General features: G+C 39.0%; 2 protein-coding genes across 3 annotated transcripts in view; both read left to right on the top strand.

Moving 5' to 3' along the window:
- The window catches only part of LOC146460455 (coiled-coil domain-containing protein 78-like), a 59,260-nt gene that overhangs the window by 34,210 nt on the left and 4,305 nt on the right, over positions 1-20,745 (top strand). Inside the window, exons 5-20 of one of the 2 annotated variants that reach the window (XM_085088157.1) lie at positions 2,738-2,884; positions 5,595-5,726; positions 6,913-6,999; positions 8,030-8,209; positions 8,710-8,811; positions 9,713-9,775; positions 10,700-10,759; positions 11,705-11,793; positions 12,333-12,411; positions 13,510-13,635; positions 14,084-14,274; positions 17,049-17,151; positions 17,627-17,698; positions 18,297-18,334; positions 18,866-18,950; positions 19,630-19,730. In XM_085088157.1, the coding sequence (XP_084944283.1) occupies positions 2,738-2,884; positions 5,595-5,726; positions 6,913-6,999; positions 8,030-8,209; positions 8,710-8,811; positions 9,713-9,775; positions 10,700-10,759; positions 11,705-11,793; positions 12,333-12,411; positions 13,510-13,635; positions 14,084-14,274; positions 17,049-17,151; positions 17,627-17,698; positions 18,297-18,334; positions 18,866-18,950; positions 19,630-19,730 (1,655 nt within the window). Of the gene's footprint in view, positions 1-2,737; positions 2,885-5,594; positions 5,727-6,912; positions 7,000-8,029; positions 8,210-8,709; positions 8,812-9,712; positions 9,776-10,699; positions 10,760-11,704; positions 11,794-12,332; positions 12,412-13,509; positions 13,636-14,083; positions 14,275-17,048; positions 17,152-17,626; positions 17,699-18,296; positions 18,335-18,862; positions 18,951-19,629; positions 19,731-20,745 lie in introns of both variants that reach the window. The other variant, XM_085088155.1, reaches the window with a different exon arrangement.
- Positions 3,218-4,903, top strand: LOC146460456 (uncharacterized protein KIAA1958 homolog). The gene has a single exon (XM_085088173.1). It carries the CDS (start codon positions 3,315-3,317, stop codon positions 4,578-4,580), a length of 1,266 nt encoding a protein of 421 aa, XP_084944299.1. The 5' UTR covers positions 3,218-3,314; the 3' UTR covers positions 4,581-4,903.

Below are 20,745 nucleotides of genomic sequence, written 5' to 3'. Positions count from 1 at the left end.
GTTTAGCCACACAACCTTCTAAATGAAGTCTCCTAGAATTCGACACATTTCTTCAAGGGCTGTCTCCAAGCCAGGCATCCCCATCGTTCATCTCGTGTATACCCAGATTCCGCGGAAGGGTGTGGCTACGCTACAGTACTTTAGAGAAGACCAAGAGAGAGGGATCTGATAGAATGCTCGGGTGAGATCGGTTTTGATCATGTAGCGACAGGGAGCAATGGTGCGCAGGGTTTTGTCGACGTCTGGCATTAGTGACGGCTGCGGTTTACTGTATCGTGTGACCTCGGCAAATGCAGTCACAAGTCGGTGACCACCCAAAGGGTTTTTGACTAGGAGCAATGGGTTAAGGTACTCAACGGTTTTGCTGAGATCCTCAGGGTGACGGAAGACCTTGGCTTGCTCCAGCTCGTCAAACTTAGCTTGTAACTCTACGGGTTGATTGCAGGAGTACTGAGGGACACAACCCTTGCGTTGAGGGGGCTGTACAGGACCAATATTTTCTGTTGCCTGAATGGGGCCAGCCGTGCCGTTATAACCAGTTATGTCAGGATCAAAGATGTGTCATACGCTTACAACTGCTGTCGAAACTTGAGGCGAGTATCTTCTGGCAGTGAGTTGTCAGGGTCTATGGACACACCAGATGAGATGGGTAGGGAATTTTTAGGCCTAACTGATTTTGTCTGATTGGTGGGTACTGAGATAGGAGTTGGTGACGGTTCACATGCTGTAGGTAGAATCTGGCTAAGGTGTTTGTGGCAACCGATGGTTTTTGGTTCGTTAGAAGTGCGACTAAACAGATTTTGGTTCCAATGGCTTCCAAGATTTGGGGCTCAGGCCAAATGCAGGCTGGCTTTGTATGTTTAGATATCGGGGTGTCTGTACGTGGTTGGAGGGCGAGTACACAACCTTCTCCTAGGTTGGAGGGCACGTCCAGCTCCATATATTCTCTAGGCCAAACAACAGTCACGGGAGAGGAAGGGTGTAGGATGTAACTTTGCGCGCGTCGCACAGTATGGGAACCAGTGGTTGGATCACCAGTGAGCTCGTAATGAATGACTTCAGAGTCCTGAATACGTACTTGGCACTTTGCAGAGGGGAACAGTAATGTTGTTGGCGATTGGAAAGGGTGTGCTAGCAAGAATGTCTATGTCTAAGTCATCAACAATGAGGGCATCAAGGGCGGGTTGTTTGTCTGCTTGGGATAATATGAGGTGAGTCTCGGCGACTACAGCTGAGGGAGTCACACCATCAGCTTGCAATGCTTGCTGTGAGGACTTTTCAATGGTCATGCCGATAGAATTGGCCACAGATGACTTGATCATACTGGTCTCTGTGCCTGTGTCGAGGGTGAGAGGTAACGGATGATGCTTGTAAAAGCCTTGAAGTGGGGTGATTGCTTAGTACTCGTGCGACGTGAAACTGTACGTGCAGAGGTACGTGGTGGGGGGTTGTCTTTGTCGAGGACAGTTGAGGGTTCATTATCTGTGTAACATTCCTCGTCATCAAGGGTAGACGTAAGGTGAGACTGAGACAGATATGTATGGTCCTCCGAAGGTAAAGACGAGCAAGCGCTCAGAAAGTGTTGGTCATTGCAACCTGCTTGTTTACATAACGGACAAGACTTTGGTCGCTTATTGGAAGCCCATGGTTGGGGAGATGATTTGTAAGAAGGGCAAGGAGGCGGTTTTCGGAACCTGTCTGCAGTGGTGTGCAGTACAATAGAAAAAAATTTAAACCAACGATAAAATTGAACCATAAAAGCTATGCCACGAACCAATGGAACACAAGTTAGGAACCCCCTAAAAGCCTTGTGACAAAGCAGTCCATGAAATTGGCGTTAAAGGACATTGATTGGTCTGCAGTGCCAGAAAAGTATTTAATGCAGTGTATATACTTGGGAAAACCAAAGTCGTGCAGAAAACACTTCCGCATAACCTAATCAGCACAAAAGGAAACGGCAGCAGAATGCAACAGAAGAAACAAGAAGAAATGGCCGGAGAACGTGGATTTGATCCAAAACAAGCTATGGTTACTGCTATAAATGAATGGTTGAAGAATCACCACCTTGTGCTCATAGTGAGCGAGTTTCAGAGTACTGGCACTTCTTTCATTAGTTATCCCAGTAGATGTAGACTGCTCTGCTTCATCAGCTACTGCAACTGCTTGGTTTAACCAAGATCCCCTGTCACTAGTAGCAAGCACTCACTACTGTAACATTTCTTCATTGAACAGTTTTTTTAACAGCCTTTGCTTTTTTCACCCAGGTATTTGTTAGTTTTTACCCAACGCGACTTTTCTCTTTCTTACAATTAATGCCATACAAGACTGCCTTTCTTGTGATGAGATGAAATATATGGTATTTGAGGATCACGGGTGAATTTTGCTAGCAAAAGTAATTATGTCAATTATGTAATTATGCTGGATGTCAAATTGGAATTATGACACCTTTATGTATTTATTAACTGGGTTCCAAAAACAGTCATATTAGCAGTCATTATCTAGCTTTTAAAATTAGTTTTGAATAGTTTTTTTTTTTCAAGAAGTTTCAACATTAATACCTTATCTAACCTTGCTTATTGCAAGTTGTATTCATTTGGCGAATGTAGGGTTTGTGTGACGGCTGATTTTCCCTGACTCCTGCACCTCTACATTTCCTTTGAATGGGTTTACTTACCTTTAGTTTTGCTGCTATTTTACAAACTCATGGGTTCTGTAAAATCTTATTTCTAATACACAGGAGCTGCTGTGCCAGTTTAGATCAATGATTATGAAGCTTGAAGATGATGTTAGGATATCAGGGGGAACAAGGAATGTAGCATCAGGGGATAATCAATCCAGAGCACAAGACTTAAAGGATCAAATGACACAATTGACGCAGGAAAATGTAATCATAATTCACTTACTATTAAATACCCCTTTCTTAGATTAAATCTCTGACCCAATCCTTATTTCAACTGGAATCCATTCTGAGCCCAATGTTTATTAAACAAAGGTGTTTCATTCTTCATTATGGTACTCAATACTTGTTCGACAACCTGTTAAATTGTTTAGCACAATTTAACCTAGGCTTAGCCCCCATTTTATCTCCACCTCCCCCCCCCTCCCTTCTCCAATTACGCCTAAACACAAGGTTCCCTAGCATTATTTTGGTTAGGTCTTGGAAAATTAATTTATTTAATTAGTGTTTTGTAAGGTGCAGACAATTATTGTTATTATACAATGCTGATGCTATCTCAATTTTGATTGGCTAAAAGCACCCCGCTAATTCTAGATGGCGCTGTGTCATCGCGTCACATCTACAGACACTGGCGTTTATGCATGTAGGTATGACGCGTTTTTGCAGACAATGGTTTTCGTCACCTGACAAGCTAGCTGGCGGTTTGAGCAAGATTGTCATGGCGGAGTCCGCTCCAAGATTCGCGTCAGTCTCAGAAGCGGATTTAGGACGCCTTGTTGACGACAAGGACGCAAAGAACACCAAACGAGCTACCAAGACAGCTCTTAGAGTTTTACAGCAGTATTTGAAGGAGAAGAAAGTTCCCGAACCGCAAACCAAAGATGGCATCAGTAAAGTTCTCAAACTATTTTATGCCGAAGCTAGAAAAGTCGATGGAACTTCTTATTCCAAAAGCACTCTCAACAGCCTGAGATTTGGACTGGGCAGACACTTCAAGGCGACTCTTGGCTTCGATATTATAAACGATCCAGCATTTGCCGAGGCAAACAAAGTTTTTGGCGCCAAGTGCGTTGAACTAAAACGACAACGGCTCGCCAAAGTCGAACACACGCCACCGATCTGCGAAGAAGATCTTAAAAAGCTGTACGAAAGCGATGTTTTTAACCAAAACAGCCCGGAAACGCTTCAAAACAAAGTTTTTTTCGAGGTTATGTTGTACTTTTGTCGCCGAGGAAGGCAAAATCTTCGTGAACTCAAAAAAGCTGATTTTTCATTCAGCACGGATGGCAAAGGTGCAAAATATGTGTGCAAAACAACAGATGAACTCACAAAGAACCGACGAGAAAATGATGAAGGATTTGAAGGAGGCGTGATGTTCGAGAAACCAGGACCACACTGTCCTGTGGCTTCATTTGAACGGTACATACAGCACCTGAATCCCTCAAACGAATTTTTGTTTCAGCGGCCGAAGAAAAACGCCGGCATATCTGATCAAGTGTGGTACGATAACATGGTTGTCGGAGAGCGTTTGCTCGGTGAAAAAATGAAAAGGATCTCTCGAGAAGCCAAACTTTCAAAGTGTTACACCAATCACTCGATCAGGGCAACGGCGGTTACAATCCTGGACAAGTCCGGGTTCGAAGCAAGGCATATCATGGCGGTGAGCGGGCACAGAAATGAATCCAGCATTCGGAGCTATAGCAGGACTGACATTTCAACCAAGAGAAAAATGTCGGAAACCCTGACGACAGAGTGCGAGGTGAGAGGTGAGGAAGTGGCTATTAATCCGCACCAGTTATCTCCTGTTATAAGCCTTTCTCAAGAGGAATTTATTGTACAGAACTCTCATTCAGAGATAACGAAAAATTTTAATTTCTTCAACTGTAATGTCAACATTCATTAAACGCAAATCGGGAACATTTTTCATAAGACCGTACAACTTAACTTTAGCATTTTGTTCAAAAGTTTCAGTTCGATTCAGTTTTTCCTGAAACGTTTTCAGATGTTTTAAGCTTAAATCCTTTCTGTAAACCTTTTGAATTCCGCTTTACACGTTATTCACGGCTGTCATTAATAAAGATGTTTACACTGAAACGTGTCATTGCGTGGCTTACTTTGTTGTTGTTCTGTGAAATGTCTCAACGCTTGTACATTTATAATTGTATAATAAAACAATTATTGGATTCGGTTTTCGCATGATAGCGAAATTATCAAGGCCTCGGTTTGTGTTATCTGGCTGAAACCTCGGCCTTGATAATTCTCGCTATCATGCTCAACCTCATCCAATAATTTATTATTGTCAGTAATAGAAACTACACAGTATGGATGAAATGAGAGATGATATGTCAGGCAGACTGAACATAGGAAAATCTTCACCTTTTCACCAACAAGACCCTATACCCTAATGCAGTCTGAAATGGCTTAAAATCCACGCCTGCTAAGGCCATGTATCCATGGATGCTCATGATATGGTATAGATACTCATGGTATTACAGCTTGAGGCAAATTGGTTCTCTAACCAAGGTATATGATGCAATTTCTCATGCACCACCTTATTTGGAAGGCCTACAATTTCATTTTTAATGTTGAACATGGAAATTGCACTTTTTTAGTTCCTTCATTTTCCTTTGGTAATTTGTTGCACTCCTTGTTGGCCCATGTCTGAGTTCATGCCTTGAGTTCATGTAGTTCATGTACATATATGGCTCAATGTAATGAAATTTTTGTTAAATAAAAGGGATTATACCCGCTCTTTACCCACCACAGTGGCCTAGTGGTGAAATGTGCAAAGTAAAGTAAATTCAGGTGCCAAAGTCTTTAACTGGCCACCCTCTGCATTTAGATGTAACTGTTGTCTGAGAAAGAGAGAAAGTAACTATTGGTCGTGCTTGACTAAGTTGCTGTATTTCACTCTTAGTTCCAGTTACAGGAGAAGAATGAGCAACTGTACACAAGGTTGGAAGAGATGCAGGCAAGATATAGTGAACTTATGAATTCCAAGACTCAGCTCTCATCAAAACTGATTTCCAGTGAAGAAGAAAAGTTGAAGGTGAGTCCCAGTATACCAAACTCTTGTAATATTAAACTCCTAATATCTGCCATCCCCCATGCAATATCACTGATTTCTCAGCCTTACTCATAAATTTTGTGTGATATCATATTTCTAATGAACTACGTTCAAGCAATTTGACCAGTTTGTTCTAATGATATAAAGGAATTTTCCATTTAAAATTATTTACCCATGGCAACTAATCACAAATTTGGAGATTTTGACTGCAGGGAAAGCCCTGGGAGTGTGTGATGTAGGAAATGGTATTGAAGTCTGAGATCCCTACTGGAAAATAATCAGAATAAATAAAATTGTCTTCAGCAGATATACTAACACTCCCAGCCAATTTGATCGAGATAAATGTGGAAATAACTCAGATTTTCATTTTCCAAGTATGCCTGGGCCACTGACTGAAAAGATACAACTATCATTTATTCACCAGGCTTAAACGAAACATCACATCTCTTTTGAACACATATAGCGAATAATCCAAGGATGGTCGACGGTTCCAACTCGTCTTTATTACAATTATTACGAATTACGATTACGGTTGCCAAAAGCGAAACAAAATACAAATCACTAAGGAATACAGATGACGGCTATGAAACGACGAAAATACAGGAAACGGAAAGAAACTAAGCGAAAATACTTGCAAACGTTGTGTGACTAGAAAGTTAAATGGAAAAAAAGTACGATGGCTAACAAGACTGGAGGAAAGAAACTGCAACGATGTTGCCATGAACGCTGAAGTGAAATGAATTAGAATAAACAATGAAACTTACAAAATGATCTGAGAACAAAGAAAATTATGCAGAGAAATCTAACAGAATGAATCGCGATAACCGAAAAGAATGTGAAAGGAATGTGCAACTATACAAAGAACTAAACGCTAAACACAACACATATTGACATTCAATTTCCTAGCAGCCTGGGGGATGTTTTTCTCAATGAACCTAGTTTAATGGCCTACCTCCTATGAGTCTCCTATAGCTCAGTGGTAGAGCATCCAAACTAGTGATCAGATCATACATTTGACTTCTGCTGGGGGAAATCTGATTTTCTCTTTTCCTAGTATACCTGTGTCTCTGACTGCAAAATTCATCTATCAATATAAAAGTTGATGCTTTAAGTCACCATGTTACGGTAACATGAGGGGCCTGTAGTAAAATTGTCTTCTCATTGGTAGATCTCCAAGACCTTAGTTGATTTACAGCTGGAAAACAACAGAATCCAAGAAGATGCAGAAGCAGTTAATTTTGACCTTAATAATAAGGTACAGGTTATATTATAAACTCTTTTTTCTTCACATTATTGGAAGCCATCTTTAGAACTGGAAAACCAGCCATGTTCAGCTGACAGCGGACTAATATCAAAAGGAGGTAACGATGTTGTTCAATCCTCTTCTATATGAGTGCTTCAGTTGAAACATGGAGAACCCATTGCAAATTAATTTCCCTGTACATGCACAATCCTAGCCAGAGTTTCTTGGGACAGTTTGCAGAGCTTTATTTCTTGCAATGTTACACATTAAAACATGTACATGTGGTCATAGTCTTTAATGAGTACCTGTAGTATGTATGTACAGTGTGTTGCTTTTGTTTTTGTGAATTCTTTTAACCCTAACCTTCTCCCCTGGGCAATTCATATATTGGAATATTGGTTATAACTCACTGTAAAACAGTGCTGTGGAAAATCAACACTGTACTGGCTGAGAAGGCAATTAGTCGATTTAGTGGAAGCTAGGTTCTGTAAAAGTCTTCAAAGAAGTCCGGCAGGCTGAATTTAGATACCTTATTTCATGAAATTTTTGCGAACACGTTAATTTCGTGATTCTGAAGTTCGCATATTTCGCGACACCTTAATTTCGCGATTTTGCGAAAATTTTGCATTTTGACTCACTTTAATTTCGCGTTTTTGAGTGAGACACGCTTTATTTCTTTGTCAATGTTATTTAACATGTCCCTGAATTTGAGGCATCTACGAAGAACATTGAATCAATTAAAAGTTTAAGCAGCTAGTGGAGCAGCGAAGGAGCCAGTAACTGGACAGTTTGAAAGAAGCAATGGAAAGCTGTAGTGATGAAGAGGATCGGAACATTATCATTATTATGGTTATAAAGTCGCTTTTTCAATTATTGACATAATGTGCGTAGCTTAATTTTCGCGTCGTTATTTCCGCAACATTTAATTTTCGCGTCACAAATTTTATGCAATAAGGTATTTAATGCTGGCCGACTGGGAACTGAAACTGCCAGGTAACATGCAGATCTAACCTTGACTTTAAAAAAACTTTGTTTCCTACAGGTACTTGCTCTTGAAAACAATGTCATGGAACTGCAAATGTATTTAGATAAAGCTCAGAGTGACCTGGCACTAGCTAAAGAACAACTCAATGACATGGAAACCGAACATAAAGAACTAGCAAATGAACACATTGCTTTAAAAACCAGCCATGTTCAGCTGACAGCAGACTATCAAAAGGAGGTATAGATAAAACGTTTTCTGTTTATACATGTAACAAATATTAATGACTTAGCAAATTTATATGATTGTTGAATCTGTGTCATTTGGTCTATGTACCTTAGTGACCAGCTGTCACCAAAACTTACTGCCTAATGTGCTACACAGAGGTGGACTTATTTGTTACGGACCAGGTGCACAGAAAATTGGCAGCCCTATTCTCTTTCTTTACTCCTCACCCCAAATTTCTTAATTCCAGTTCAATCCAGAATCAGCTGAGGTTCTCAGGTTTGCCAGTGAAAAGGGTGTCAAAGTGTCACCAATTTACAGTCATCTCCCTTTATTGCAGACACCCTCAGGACCTCGAGTTAGGGTCCTTAATCGCAGGAATATATTTCAGTCAAATATCTGTAATTTATTTTTGCTGGGGATTTAGCTGCTGTCTGTATTATCAGAGTTTCTGAAATAGCGAGGTGTCTGCAAGGCGATAGTTAACTGTAATATATTTCATAACCAAATTACAGGTTGCCAAAAATGAAGAACTCGGTCTTGAACTTGTTACGTTACTTAACACCAAGGAAAAATTGCAGCATGACAAAGAAGCTGTGGAACTTGAGAAAATGCAGGTGATGTAGTGGACAGTTCGTAATGTCATTTGTTTGTACAATGTATAAGATCTATAAACTAGCTATTGGTTTCAAATATAAAAATACATTATGAAATCAGTACTTGTGTGCATACTGAAAAGTGTAAAGTTAGATGGTACAAGAAAGCTACCAAAATGATTTAAAAAATAACAAGTTAATCAGTAAAAGACAACCTGCATGGAGGCTAGTGCTAAGTAAAATAGAACAGGAAATCATTCACAACAACATATTGTAATGGGTTATTGCGTGTGGTAGTGGTGTTTTATGTTGCATGCTGCATTCCAAATATGGTTCTCCTATATTTGGGCATGCAGAGTGTGGAGAGCTGATCTGATGAGTGTGTAAAGCGGGAAGCTGTAAGACGATTGGAATAAAAACAGTGGAGACTTTTCATTATCGCAGTACCTTTTATTCGCTGAACCTAGGGAGTCTAACAATGAACAGTCAGGTATTAAAAACTCAGTGCACAGTCTTCACTCATTGAAAAAGAACACATCTTTTCATTTTTACCTCCTATAGATAGCCTGCTTCTGAAGGAAATCTGTGACTTGAGCAGTAATTACTGAGCTGAAATTGTCTCTGACCAGATTGTATGGTGTCCCACTAACAGAGTAATAAACAAATAGATACTTCATACAGCTGCATGATATCCAAAATAACTGTGCTTCCTTTGGTTTGGGAGTAATCATGGAGTTCCTCTAGAAATTAACAGCTTAAAAAGTGGGGTTTTTTTTAGCAGCAAGGTACTGACTATTTTCTTGAGAGTTGTTGTTCTCGGTCACAAAGATTGAAATGAGTGCAAACTGAAAATCAAAGCATTACTTAATAAACTAGTTCCTGGCATCAGCAGATCTGTGAACGTTTGGTGGTGTTTCCATAGGAGTACTATGACCAGCTTAGAAGGATAGCAAGCAAGTTCTCCAGAAGCTCTTTACGTGAGAAGGTACTAGGATATCTTCCTGTCTTTGATTTCTTTTGTTCTAAAAAACAATGGCTTTTAATGTGTCCTTAAGCGTCTACAATTTAGTAGTTTCCATTCCCAATTTCCTGTATTGTTTGTAATCATTATAATTAACAATTGCAAAATTAAATTTGGGTGGGACAATTGGGGCCCGTAACCTTGGTTGTACAAACATTTCTTCTGTACAGCGCCACACTCAAACTTAGTTCCAAGTTGGTGAGAGCAGACTTCCCATTCAAAAGTGACCATGCTACTGATCAGAAATTTTGAAAGGAAGCCCTAAGCACAGCACCAGAGTGTTGTTTTGTGGACACAGACTGGTCAGGGTTCATTTTTACCCCTAAGAAGTGTCAGTCCTAACAAGTCAGTGCATTTCTTGTTACATTTTCCATCTGACACTCCAGTAGACTAATTGTGGCTTTTTTGCATCTTACATTCTCACCTTTTGACCCCTTACAAAATAATAGTAGTGACCTCACCCTGTCATTTTTATAATTATGGGAACCTCCCCCCCCCTCCCCTGAAACTCAGTATCCCAATATAGTCTCACTAATTATGGGTCTCCTACTAAATACTTCTTCAAAGCGTTTAAGAGAAACCTCCATGGTTACCCTGCTTCTGGAAGTTTGAAATTTGTCCTTACTGCTTAAAATCTGAATATCACTGATTGATAGTTCAATTTCATTTAATGAGATAAAAGTCAATAGACACTTTTGTGTGTTGGTGAATGGGAGATGCGTGTGGCAGATGTTTTTTTACAAGTCTGGGGGCATTTTTCAAAATTAGAGTTTCCAAGACATTTGGTAACTTTAACATATGTAAGAGTTTGAGTCATGTCATGATAAAGTTTTGAAACACTTTTGAACTCCTGGTGCAGAAAATAATTTCGATGTTTGCTTAATGCAGGATGATTTGTCAAGAAGTGTGCTCAATTTACAATCAGAGAAGCTTGAACTGGAAAAGCAGGTACCGACACATTTTTACTTCAGTTGTGCATCTTCAACTGAACAGACAAATGGTATTCTGAATTTGATAGATACATGTGACATATATTTTGACATCTAGATGACGCTCTTCACAGAACTGTATGTGCAAGTACCTAAATGAAATGCAGCATTTTATGTTTAGAGTTCTGAGAAGTACCTTAAAGATAATTACTCTTTTTAGGGTTGTAAATTTCATGAGAAATTTATTGGAGCTGTCATTATCAGGGCCATAATCCCTAGCTGTAACACACGTTATGGCTGAACAGCCTTGAAACAAGCTTGACATTTGTATGTTCACATTGACTAGAACTGCATCACGCAGACTGCATGATGTAGTTCTAGTCAAAGACCAACATTTCACACTTGCTCACCATGGAGTCTCCAGTAGCTCAGTGGTTAGAGCATCCAAATAGATCACGGAGTGTCGTGGGTTGAAATCCCATCTGGAGCTCAGATTTTTTTCCGAGTTTCCAATTGATGCAAAAACTTGTCATGTTGTTATTTCTACATACAAAGACTCTTTGGTGGTTTGATGGTTGCATCTGTGATATGCCTTAAGGTGACTACGCAATGCAGTTATGAGTCATATGCCTGTCTGTTATGCCTTTATGTGACTGAGTGATGCAATTATGAGTCATATGGGCCTGTATTGATTTGACTATGTGACTGCGTGATGCAGTTCTAGTCAAAGACCCACATTTCACCTTGCTCACCATGGAGTCTCCAGTAGTTCAGTGGTTAGAGCATCCGACTAGATCAGAGAGGGTCGGGGCTTCAAATCCCATCTGGAGCTCAGATTTTTTTTTCTGGGTTTCCAATTGATGCAAAAACTTATCATGTTTCTATAACTTTATGATAAGGTTTGTGTAAACTTAGTGTATATACATTTGATCAGCTTTTGCTAGAACACCAAAATTTTTTTCAGTTATTCCAAAACAGTCAGCAGCGTGAAGGGAAAGTTGAAGTTCTGAGGACCCAGCACCAAAGAGAAATGGTCAAGTTGGAAGAAAGAATGTACGTAGCTTTCCTCGTTTCAGCTTCATTTGTAATAATATTCATTTTCTCGAGGGCAAAGCGGAATTCTATGAAACTATGATCAACAGAACGTTAAATTCTCTGCATGGTGCAATATAAGCAATCAGCATCTTATAATTTCTCGATATTAAGCCTTACAATAGTAATTTAGGAAAACTGCCAAAAAACTGACCAGAATTGTGAATGTGCCAATGTAAATTTCTAGTCGTTTTTATATTTGTTTAATCAGAATTTTATTTTTTAACAAAATTATGCTGAAAGCCAATCAGCACCACTGGAAAGTGCCTTTGTAGAGCTTTTATTTTGATGGTTATGGAAAAACTGTAGGATTTTTCCACAAATACAATATCAGTTGCCAAGTCATTTGTATGCACCTTGGACCTCGCTTCCCAGTACACATTCTACATCAACTAAGTCAGGCAATTCCGAAATTCAATCAGTTGGTTCTTCAGTGTTTTCATTGGTGCTTTGGGTTGAAGAAGCAGTGTAAATGGATAGCATTCTGTTTCTTTCTGCAGATCCAAACTGAGAAAAGAGTTGCAAGAAACCAAGGAATCTTTCCGGGAGGTTCAACGGAAACTTGCTCATCAGTCTGCGGTTAGTCACTGTTGTGGTGGACAGGCTTGAAACCAGTTTTACCTGTTCACCTTCTAGTTACACTGGAAAACCTGAGGTCTCCACCTTTCAGAGAACCCACTTTACTTCCAATTCTTTTTTTCTAGCAGTTTGTTCAAATATTTTTCTATGAAACTGATTGTCACAAGTATTGATTATCATTTTTGGCATCTTAGCAGAGATAATCCAAAATTACTTCAAAATTTTAAAATTATGTCCAGTCACAACGTTTCACATATGCTTGTCACAAATGGTAAAGCTTGCTGGACTTGGAATTAAATCCTTATTAGTTTGTAAGTTTTTGTAATACATATTATTTTTTCTTCACGCTTAAAATTAACTCTCAGAACTTGTTAAAAAGGTGATGTCATCTATGTGTTGTATAGTCCACCAAGGCCAATAGGTTTTCTGGTATAAAAAAATGTTCAAAATTGGCCAGCAACATTTTTGAGGGTAAAAGTGATTGCAATATTTTGACAATACTGGTACAAAAACTGGGTAAAGCCCGAAACGTCCAGTACAAAAATATTAGCTTTATTACTGAAACATACAATGACAAAACGCAATCAGTTTCCATCTGCTAAATGTGGGGTGCATTATCACCCTACATTTGTGACATGTATGTGTTGTAGGTTGAAATGAAGCCCAGGTTAAAATGATTTCAACCTAGGTTGATTTGTATTTTCCTTTGTTTCAGATGTAAATTACCCAACCTTAACAAAAGAAAATACAAATCAATCTAGGTTGAAATCATTTCAACCTGGATTCATTTTAACCTACAACATATGCAAGTAAAATTACTGGTAGCTCTGAAGCTAATGAGAAATATGAACATTGCTTCATAGGATATCAAGGCCTTTTTGTTGGTTAACATCACCGCTGCAGTATAAACTGAGATGCACTTATAGGAGTATGATCATAGACTCTGACAAGTGTAGATTGTAGACCATTATCTCACAACAGACATGAAGTGCTCTTTAATAAGTACAACCTGCTTTCACGAATTATCCATGAAATATCTTCCTTCTTGCAGGAACGTCGATGTAGCATGTCACATTTTTTCATTATCACTTGTTGCAGGAACTGATATCAGCTAATGGTGAGAGACATCGTTTGTATGAAGAGAACAACAATCTGGACATGCGTCTGAAGGAACTCACTGCAGAGTACACCAATAGGCTGCAGCAATATATTCACGACATAGCAGTGAGTGTACTTTATCTTACGTTTATCTTGTTTGCCAAATGGTCAGTGTTTGTATTCACTATCAGCCGCCATTACGGGACAAAAAAGTAAGAACGAAAAATCAACGCAACGGTTAAATTATTCTAGAAAGGAAATAGTTGATAGATGTGTTGTCTGCTAAATCCTTCCATTTACAGAAACTAAGGCACAACTTTCCTTTTCAGGTCAGATGTTTTCCAAACGTTTGACTTAGAAGCTCAAATTAAAAAGTTGAAAACTCAAATTAGGGCTGTTCCAACAAGTTGTATGGCTCTTTGGTTGTTGTGATCTTCATTCATTTGAAAATTTTACGCCCTTCACCTTCATCTCTTATTTTGAGCTAATGTTTTATTTAAACTGTGTTAATGATGTATGTCATTGGATGTTATGCGATCAGACATGCCCTGTTATAAATGTTACATCACCTCAGGGGTTTTGTGGACAAGCTAATCAGAAGCAGCTTTCAGTGGAGTCGTTACAATCATACATTGACGTGATGGTAAGACAGATTAGAGACTCGCATGAGGCAAAAGAAGAAGCACTGGAAAAGAGAATACGAGAATTAAAAGACACTGTAAGGGACATGGTGCAGAAAAATGAAGGCCTGTCATCTGCTTACAGGTTTGTACAATTCTGTATGCAGGAGAAACCTTAGTGCTGTGATTACAAAGCCAGGATAAGGCCCCATCCACATGCGTATAAAGAATGAAGCCGAGTACTGCATGTTCAGTGTCAAAATATTTAGACAACAAATGACAAAAACTAGGTTGGAAAAAGTGATATTTCGGTGCAAACTATACCATCGTCACACTAAAAATATGCATACAAGGTAGGCCTTGAATACTGTATTAATAGCAATTAGGGGCCGTGCATTATTTATTGGAGGTGGGGGGAGGAACTGGGGGAGAAATTCGAAAATTCTGTTTTCGTTTAGACCAAAGCTCTCCTTAATAAGATTAAAATTTTAGGACCCCTTTGTTGTCAAGGAAACATTTCAATGCCTCCCCCTCCAACACTATAATACTCCTATAAACTATGCAGTTGTAAGATTATAGTATGAATGCAGACTGCTTTTCATGTGTGTAGTCATTGACCCTTCAAATCTGAAGATTGGTTGCTCAAGGTCTGGTCCCTGCCATGGTATTACTTCCTTAGACAAGAAACTTTGCTCCATATTTTTTCTTTTTGCCCACAGTTAGAATCTCCTCTTATACAAGAGGCACACTATATCAAACACGTGACACCTTCTCTCGAGAATGGATTGAAATCCAGCTGAGAACTTTGCCTTTTCACATGAGTATACTTTTTGTTTCTTTTTCTTGTTGTTATAAGCACACTGTTTTTAAAAGACCTAGCTTGTATGCATATTCTTAGTCTGATGATGGCATTGTTTGTACCGAAAGTATCACTTTTTCCAACTTAGTATTTTTTGAGAATGATGATTATTCAGGAAAGTGACGCAGGCATACTCGGAAAAAAGAAATCCGAGTGCTCCTATCAGGAGTCGAACCTAAGACCTTCCGATCACTAGTTCGGATGCTCTACCACTGAGCCACAGGAGACTCGTGGGAGCTAAGGCCATTAAACTAGGGTTAGTTTTTTTTGTCATAAGTTGTCTAAATATTTTGACACAGCGAACATACTGAGATTATCTTTCATTCTCTATTCACATTTATATGTTTTACAGTCTCTTATACTGGAAAACAGTATTTCCTTGGATCTAACAGGAAACTAGGTTTTTGTAGTGTACAATTCAAGCTTACATTTCTTACATGAATGATAAAAAATGGTGCTTTTCAGAAACATTTGCACATTAACATTCAGTATAATGCAGCGTTTTCAGTCATTTTCTTGTGGACAGTAAAAATGAATAAAAATGTGCACGTGTAGACAGAAAACGTTTGAACAAATACATGTGGTTGAGACCTAAATGTATGATGCACAAACCAGTTGAAAGTTTGAGCATTTTCTATTGGGAAATGAAAACTTATGCACGGTGTATAAGCATGGGCATTATACTCAAAACACCACATTCGGTCTCGTCAGTGTGAATAAATAAATAAATGGGAATTTTAGGGGCACATCCACAGAGTGGCTATTTGTCCACTGTTTCCAGGTCGAATTGGAATTTGGAAATGTTTGTCCTTGTGGAGGGAGGAAAACCAGAGTACCTGGAGAAAAACCCTTGGAGCAACGACGAGGACCAACAACAAACTCAATCCAGATATGGCGTCAACTCCAGGAATTGAACCCAAGCCACATTGATGGGAGACGAGTGCTCTCACCATTGTGCCATCCCTGCTCCTCCAATAATAATAATGTAATACAGTTAAATGTATTCAAATATTTGTGGGGAGCAGGGATGGTACAGTGGTGAGAGCACTTGCCTCCCACCAATGTGGCCCTGGTTCGATTCCCGGACTTCGATGTCATATGTGGGTCGAATTTGTTGTTGGTTCTCGTCCTTGCTCCGAGGGTTTTTCTCCGGGTTCTCCGGTTTTCCTCCCTCCACAAAAACCAACAGTACCAAATTCCAATTCGATCTGGAATCCGAGGGCCACAGGTTTGTCAGTTGTCAGACTGTTAAGTGTCACCCTTGTTAAACAAAGTTTATTTATTTATTTATTTTTATTTATTTATTTTTATTTATTTATTTATTTGTTTATTTATGCTTCACAATTCTTATGATAAATGAAATCAAACTTCTTCATATTGAGGAGCACACAACAGTTCCTATGAGTAGCCACAAGTCCTTTCATGATCTTATCCTGTGTTCTGAATAGTAACTCACATACTCACTCATACCTGTTATTAAACATTCCTAACTTGTTCATTTTGAGATAGAAGAGATAAGGCCAAATGGTGCAATCATCTGCAATGAGTTCAACCAGCACAATTCTAATGGGGCTGATAGGCTAACATGAAAATGTTCTACATCCCTTTCACGTTTTATTTCTTTGTAGGCTACCAAGCAGCCAATACACTCTGCTAGAATTAAGAAATCCATGATTACATCAATTTGTGGTAAAAGGAGTGTATGTTTGGCCCAAGAAGACAAGGTTGTAGAGGCTAGAATTTCCACTTCAAAGCAAGCAAGTTTTCCTTTTTTCTTTACGAACTGAAATACTCATTGAAATACTTTTCAGTTTCTGTATTAGTTGTGGTAAATGGCTTTCAACCAGTCACACACATGTATTTCGTTGATTTGATTTATCAAGTGCAGCATATTCGCTCAAGATTCCACACAATTCGATGACATACTGTTAAACATTTTTTTAAACATTTTCTTCAACTCTATTTTCTCCAAGACCCACTTTGCTTGAACATTGCAGTTAGATTGCACTTTTGTTTTGTATGCGTTGTTTATAACGTTGATCCCATTCTCTTGTTATCAGAATGTTAAAGTTTGATATAGAGAGCAAAGCAGGAGGTCAAGTACAGCAGGTAGACCAAGCTGAGTTGTACCTCCCAACAGAGAGTGAACTGCAAATGGCACAGGTTGGTCTTTTTATCCTTCTTGTCCTACACTGTTCGCTTAATGTTTGAAAAGTCTTTCAAATAATACCTTTGTCAGGACACAAAGCTCTGAATGGCTGCCTAAGAAAGGTCTCCACTGCTTGTTGGTTGTCCAAGAGAAGAGTCCATTTTAGAGATCTGTCCATCGTAGAAAAGTGTCTATCTTAGGGAGTGTTTGTCTCAGACATTAAAAGGAGATCAAGTGGAAGACGAGTTTGAAATAGACCAACTTCACGTTCCCATCTTTGAGTGATATTAAGTAAACAACTAATTAATGGTAGTCAATTAACTCAGCGTTTACTTCTTGAGGGAGGTAGGAAAAATAGTAATATCAAGAGGTGTACTTGATATGTTTGCCTTGGACACTTTGTCCTTAGCGATCTATATTTTCCTATTGTGTACTAAGTATTCTTTTTTTCTCTTCCTTCAGTCTTAGTGTGTACCTTTTTCTCAACAGAGTCGGGAAATTGCCAAACTCCAGTCTGATCTCAGAGAATTAAGACAGAGTAATGAGCAGCTCAAACAAAAGGTACACATGTTGTTACTAGTTTTTTAGTAATTATTGTAATCAGAAGCAAGACTGTAAGCTATTGATAATGACCCTCACCTTAACATGGAATAAACCTCATTGTAGTAATATTCTCAAAAGTTTCTTTTAAGTGGTGTATTGTATAGGATGGTTGTAAAGTTGTACTATAATTATGTGGTCTTGAAGACTGAAACGCAGCTAGTAGGTGTTTTTAAAGGCCGGCACTTTTGATGCAAAAACCTGCTCATAATATTGTGTAGAATGAAACTGTCACTTGCGTACATCCCTGATTCTGCTTCACAATTCCATCTATCAGTATTGTGTGCAGGCGAGTTTCAGTGGAATGTAGGAATAACAGGCAATGTTGCAGGCGGTTTTGTTCTGTGTCTAGCTCTTTCAAGGCCTTGTTAGATTTGCTGATAATTGGCAAAATGTAGGATCTGAGGGTCGTTTTACCAACCTTTGGTGTTGACGTGGTAAACTCTGTGACTATCAGAGTTGTAAAGCTTGCTTAAATCCCACCCTAATTAACCATATTGTTTGTTCATTTAGTACTAGTGATATTGTGAGAAAAGTGTTTCATGTATTTTTTTCTCAGTTGGCTGTGAGGGCAGATGAACAGCACAAAGACCCACAGTGAGTAGTGAACTACTTTGTACATTCTTTTGGAATTTTTCTTGTGACAACAGATCAGCTGATGTGAGGCTTTCTAAGATGTTCTCCTTTTGAATATTCGATCAGTTCTCTAATCAACTGTTTAAAAGCTTATGCAACCGTGCACAATCCGTTGTTTTAATGTTCACATCACAGTTGAATATCTTAACAGGAACAATTCTATTGATTAGTTGTTCCAAAACATTTCAAACTCTATTGTGCTTTGTGCACAGTCAAGGCTAACAAAAACATATAACAAAGAAGTTTGTCAAGCATCATAACCATTGCCTTTTATTAACTATGGCTTAAGCTATATTTGCCATTATCGTTTAAACACAGTGACAGGATTACAGTTACTGTCAGTGTGTGTACGTTTATAAGAAAGTTTTCTTTATCCCCTAGAAAGCCAGTCGAGGGTATGTACTACTGCCAATTTGACAGAGAGATAAAGAAGGCCAATTGTACCAACTATTCTTAACTTTGAGTATTTTTATGTCTGTTTTTCATCAAAAGGTCATTGCCTGCTGGTCAAGCAACTGTAGAAATGGGTTGGGGGTATCTGAGGAAGCAACTTCGAGAATTCACACTTAATACGCAGGTATAACCTTCTGTAAAGTTGTGTACCTTTTTTCTGAGGAAGTACTCTAGGTACCAGAGGTTTTTGTCGTGCGGCGTGAGGATTCAGGATCGGCCAGAGGCAGTAAAGACCCAGTAAAGACCCAGCTAAAGGATCAAACATTTTCATCAAACATGGTGTTAATTGCTAAGCCGCCTTTCTCAACATTGTATTGAAAGGTGGTAATGTAGTGAAACACATATCAAACACGAGAAAGCATGTTTTATCAGATCCAAACACTGAGAGGTAGGTTGAAAGAACGAGGTGCAGCCAAGTTTTTTGAAGACTTCGAGGTGTTTGGGTATCTGATGAAACACACTTTCAAGTGTTTGATATGGCTTCTCAAATGATCAATAATTCTTGAAGAAATTCTAGGCTAAAGTTGGAAAAATTTTATGGTTATTAGGAACACATACACTGTATCCAAACCACGGTCATAGTTGTGGTTTTCTTTGTTTTCTCTTGATAAGTTATTAATGCGTTTGAGAAACGCTACGGAATACGTCATGCTTCAATTAAGTACAATATTTGTAGGAAGTAAATACAAGTCTATAAATAGAGGGACTTCTTGTGTTTGGCATTGTTTGAAGTGCATTAGCAGTACACATATCTGAAAGACAAAAATGCTGTTAAATAAGTCTTTTTTTCTTTCTAATAACAGCAAGATCTTGAAAGTGAACGTGCCTCTCTGATGACTAGATGTATTATGGCCGAGGAACAGCAGGCACGGCTTCAACACTATATAGACACAAATCTCAAAAGGTAAATGTTTAACTCTTTCCTAAGGTGCACGGTCGTTAAGTTTCCTAATGGATGCATTGATACCCTACTACTGTTACCGGCCTACCGAGTGACAGCTTTGTGCGTGATGAGTGTGATACGTTACTACCAAGTAACAGCTTTGAGTGTGACGAGCGTGTTACATTACCGGCCTACTGAGTAACAGCTTTGAGCATGACGAGCCTGATACGTTACCAGCCTACCGAGTAACAGCTTTGTGCGTGATGAGTGCAGCGCTCCAAGTTCACTTTTTCAAAAAGTCGCCTTTTGGCGACCTTCAATTGTAAAATGGTCGCCATTAAAGAAAATGCAGTCGCCAAAAAAAAAGTAAAGGAGGACACTTCATGACATATTACACGTAGGTTTAATGCGCCAAACGGCTCGTTTTCAACACATCACTTTGCTAATAGAAAGAGAAGGAAGAGACTGACGTCTAGTAGCAAAAATGATCTATGAACAACATTACAAAGCTGCTGAGACCGGGTAACATTGCCAATGGTACGCAAACCCCTTCAAATTGATCAAATTTGCCACTTTGAGCTGCAGAGGCCACCAAGTAAGCAGCGTTTTCTCAGAATATGAAGAATCTCCACTTGCCTGAGAGATCTTTAACATTCGACGAATTTGACGTTTAAATAAAGTTCACACGCAGTTAGTACTCGTAGGGTTCCATTTAGTGTCTCATCTTCCTTAATGAAAACTGATGCCGAATTGTAAAGACAATTCCCATCCCCGGTAACTTTCATAGCTCGATGGCCACGTTGTTCTTCAGGTATTAAAGATGTCCCCAGCGTATCTTCCGAAAGCTTTGATATATTTCCTTTCGAAACGCCTTGCAATTCTGCACGGAGGATTTGCTTGTGCTCTTCCTGCAGGTCGATCACTCTTTTATTTGCTAATGAATCTTCACTGACCAAAAGGTCTTTCAAGGTCTTGAAAATCTCCTTGAAGTCGCCCATCATGACAAGCAAGGAAGACTGAGCTCAGTTTTGATTTA

Source organism: Pavona decussata, unplaced genomic scaffold (genome assembly GCF_977016875.1).
Source record: "Pavona decussata unplaced genomic scaffold, jaPavDecu1.1 SCAFFOLD_213, whole genome shotgun sequence".
Classification (NCBI taxonomy): Eukaryota; Metazoa; Cnidaria; class Anthozoa; order Scleractinia; family Agariciidae; genus Pavona; species Pavona decussata.
Note: the sequence above shows the minus strand (reverse complement) of the source record. Positions and strands in the feature narration are given on the sequence as shown.

What these genes read in the sequence shown, in the direction of transcription:
- LOC146460456 (XM_085088173.1), top strand. Translation starts at nt 3,315, where the DNA reads ATGCATGTAGGTATGACGCGTTTTTGCAGACAATGGTTTTCGTCACCT.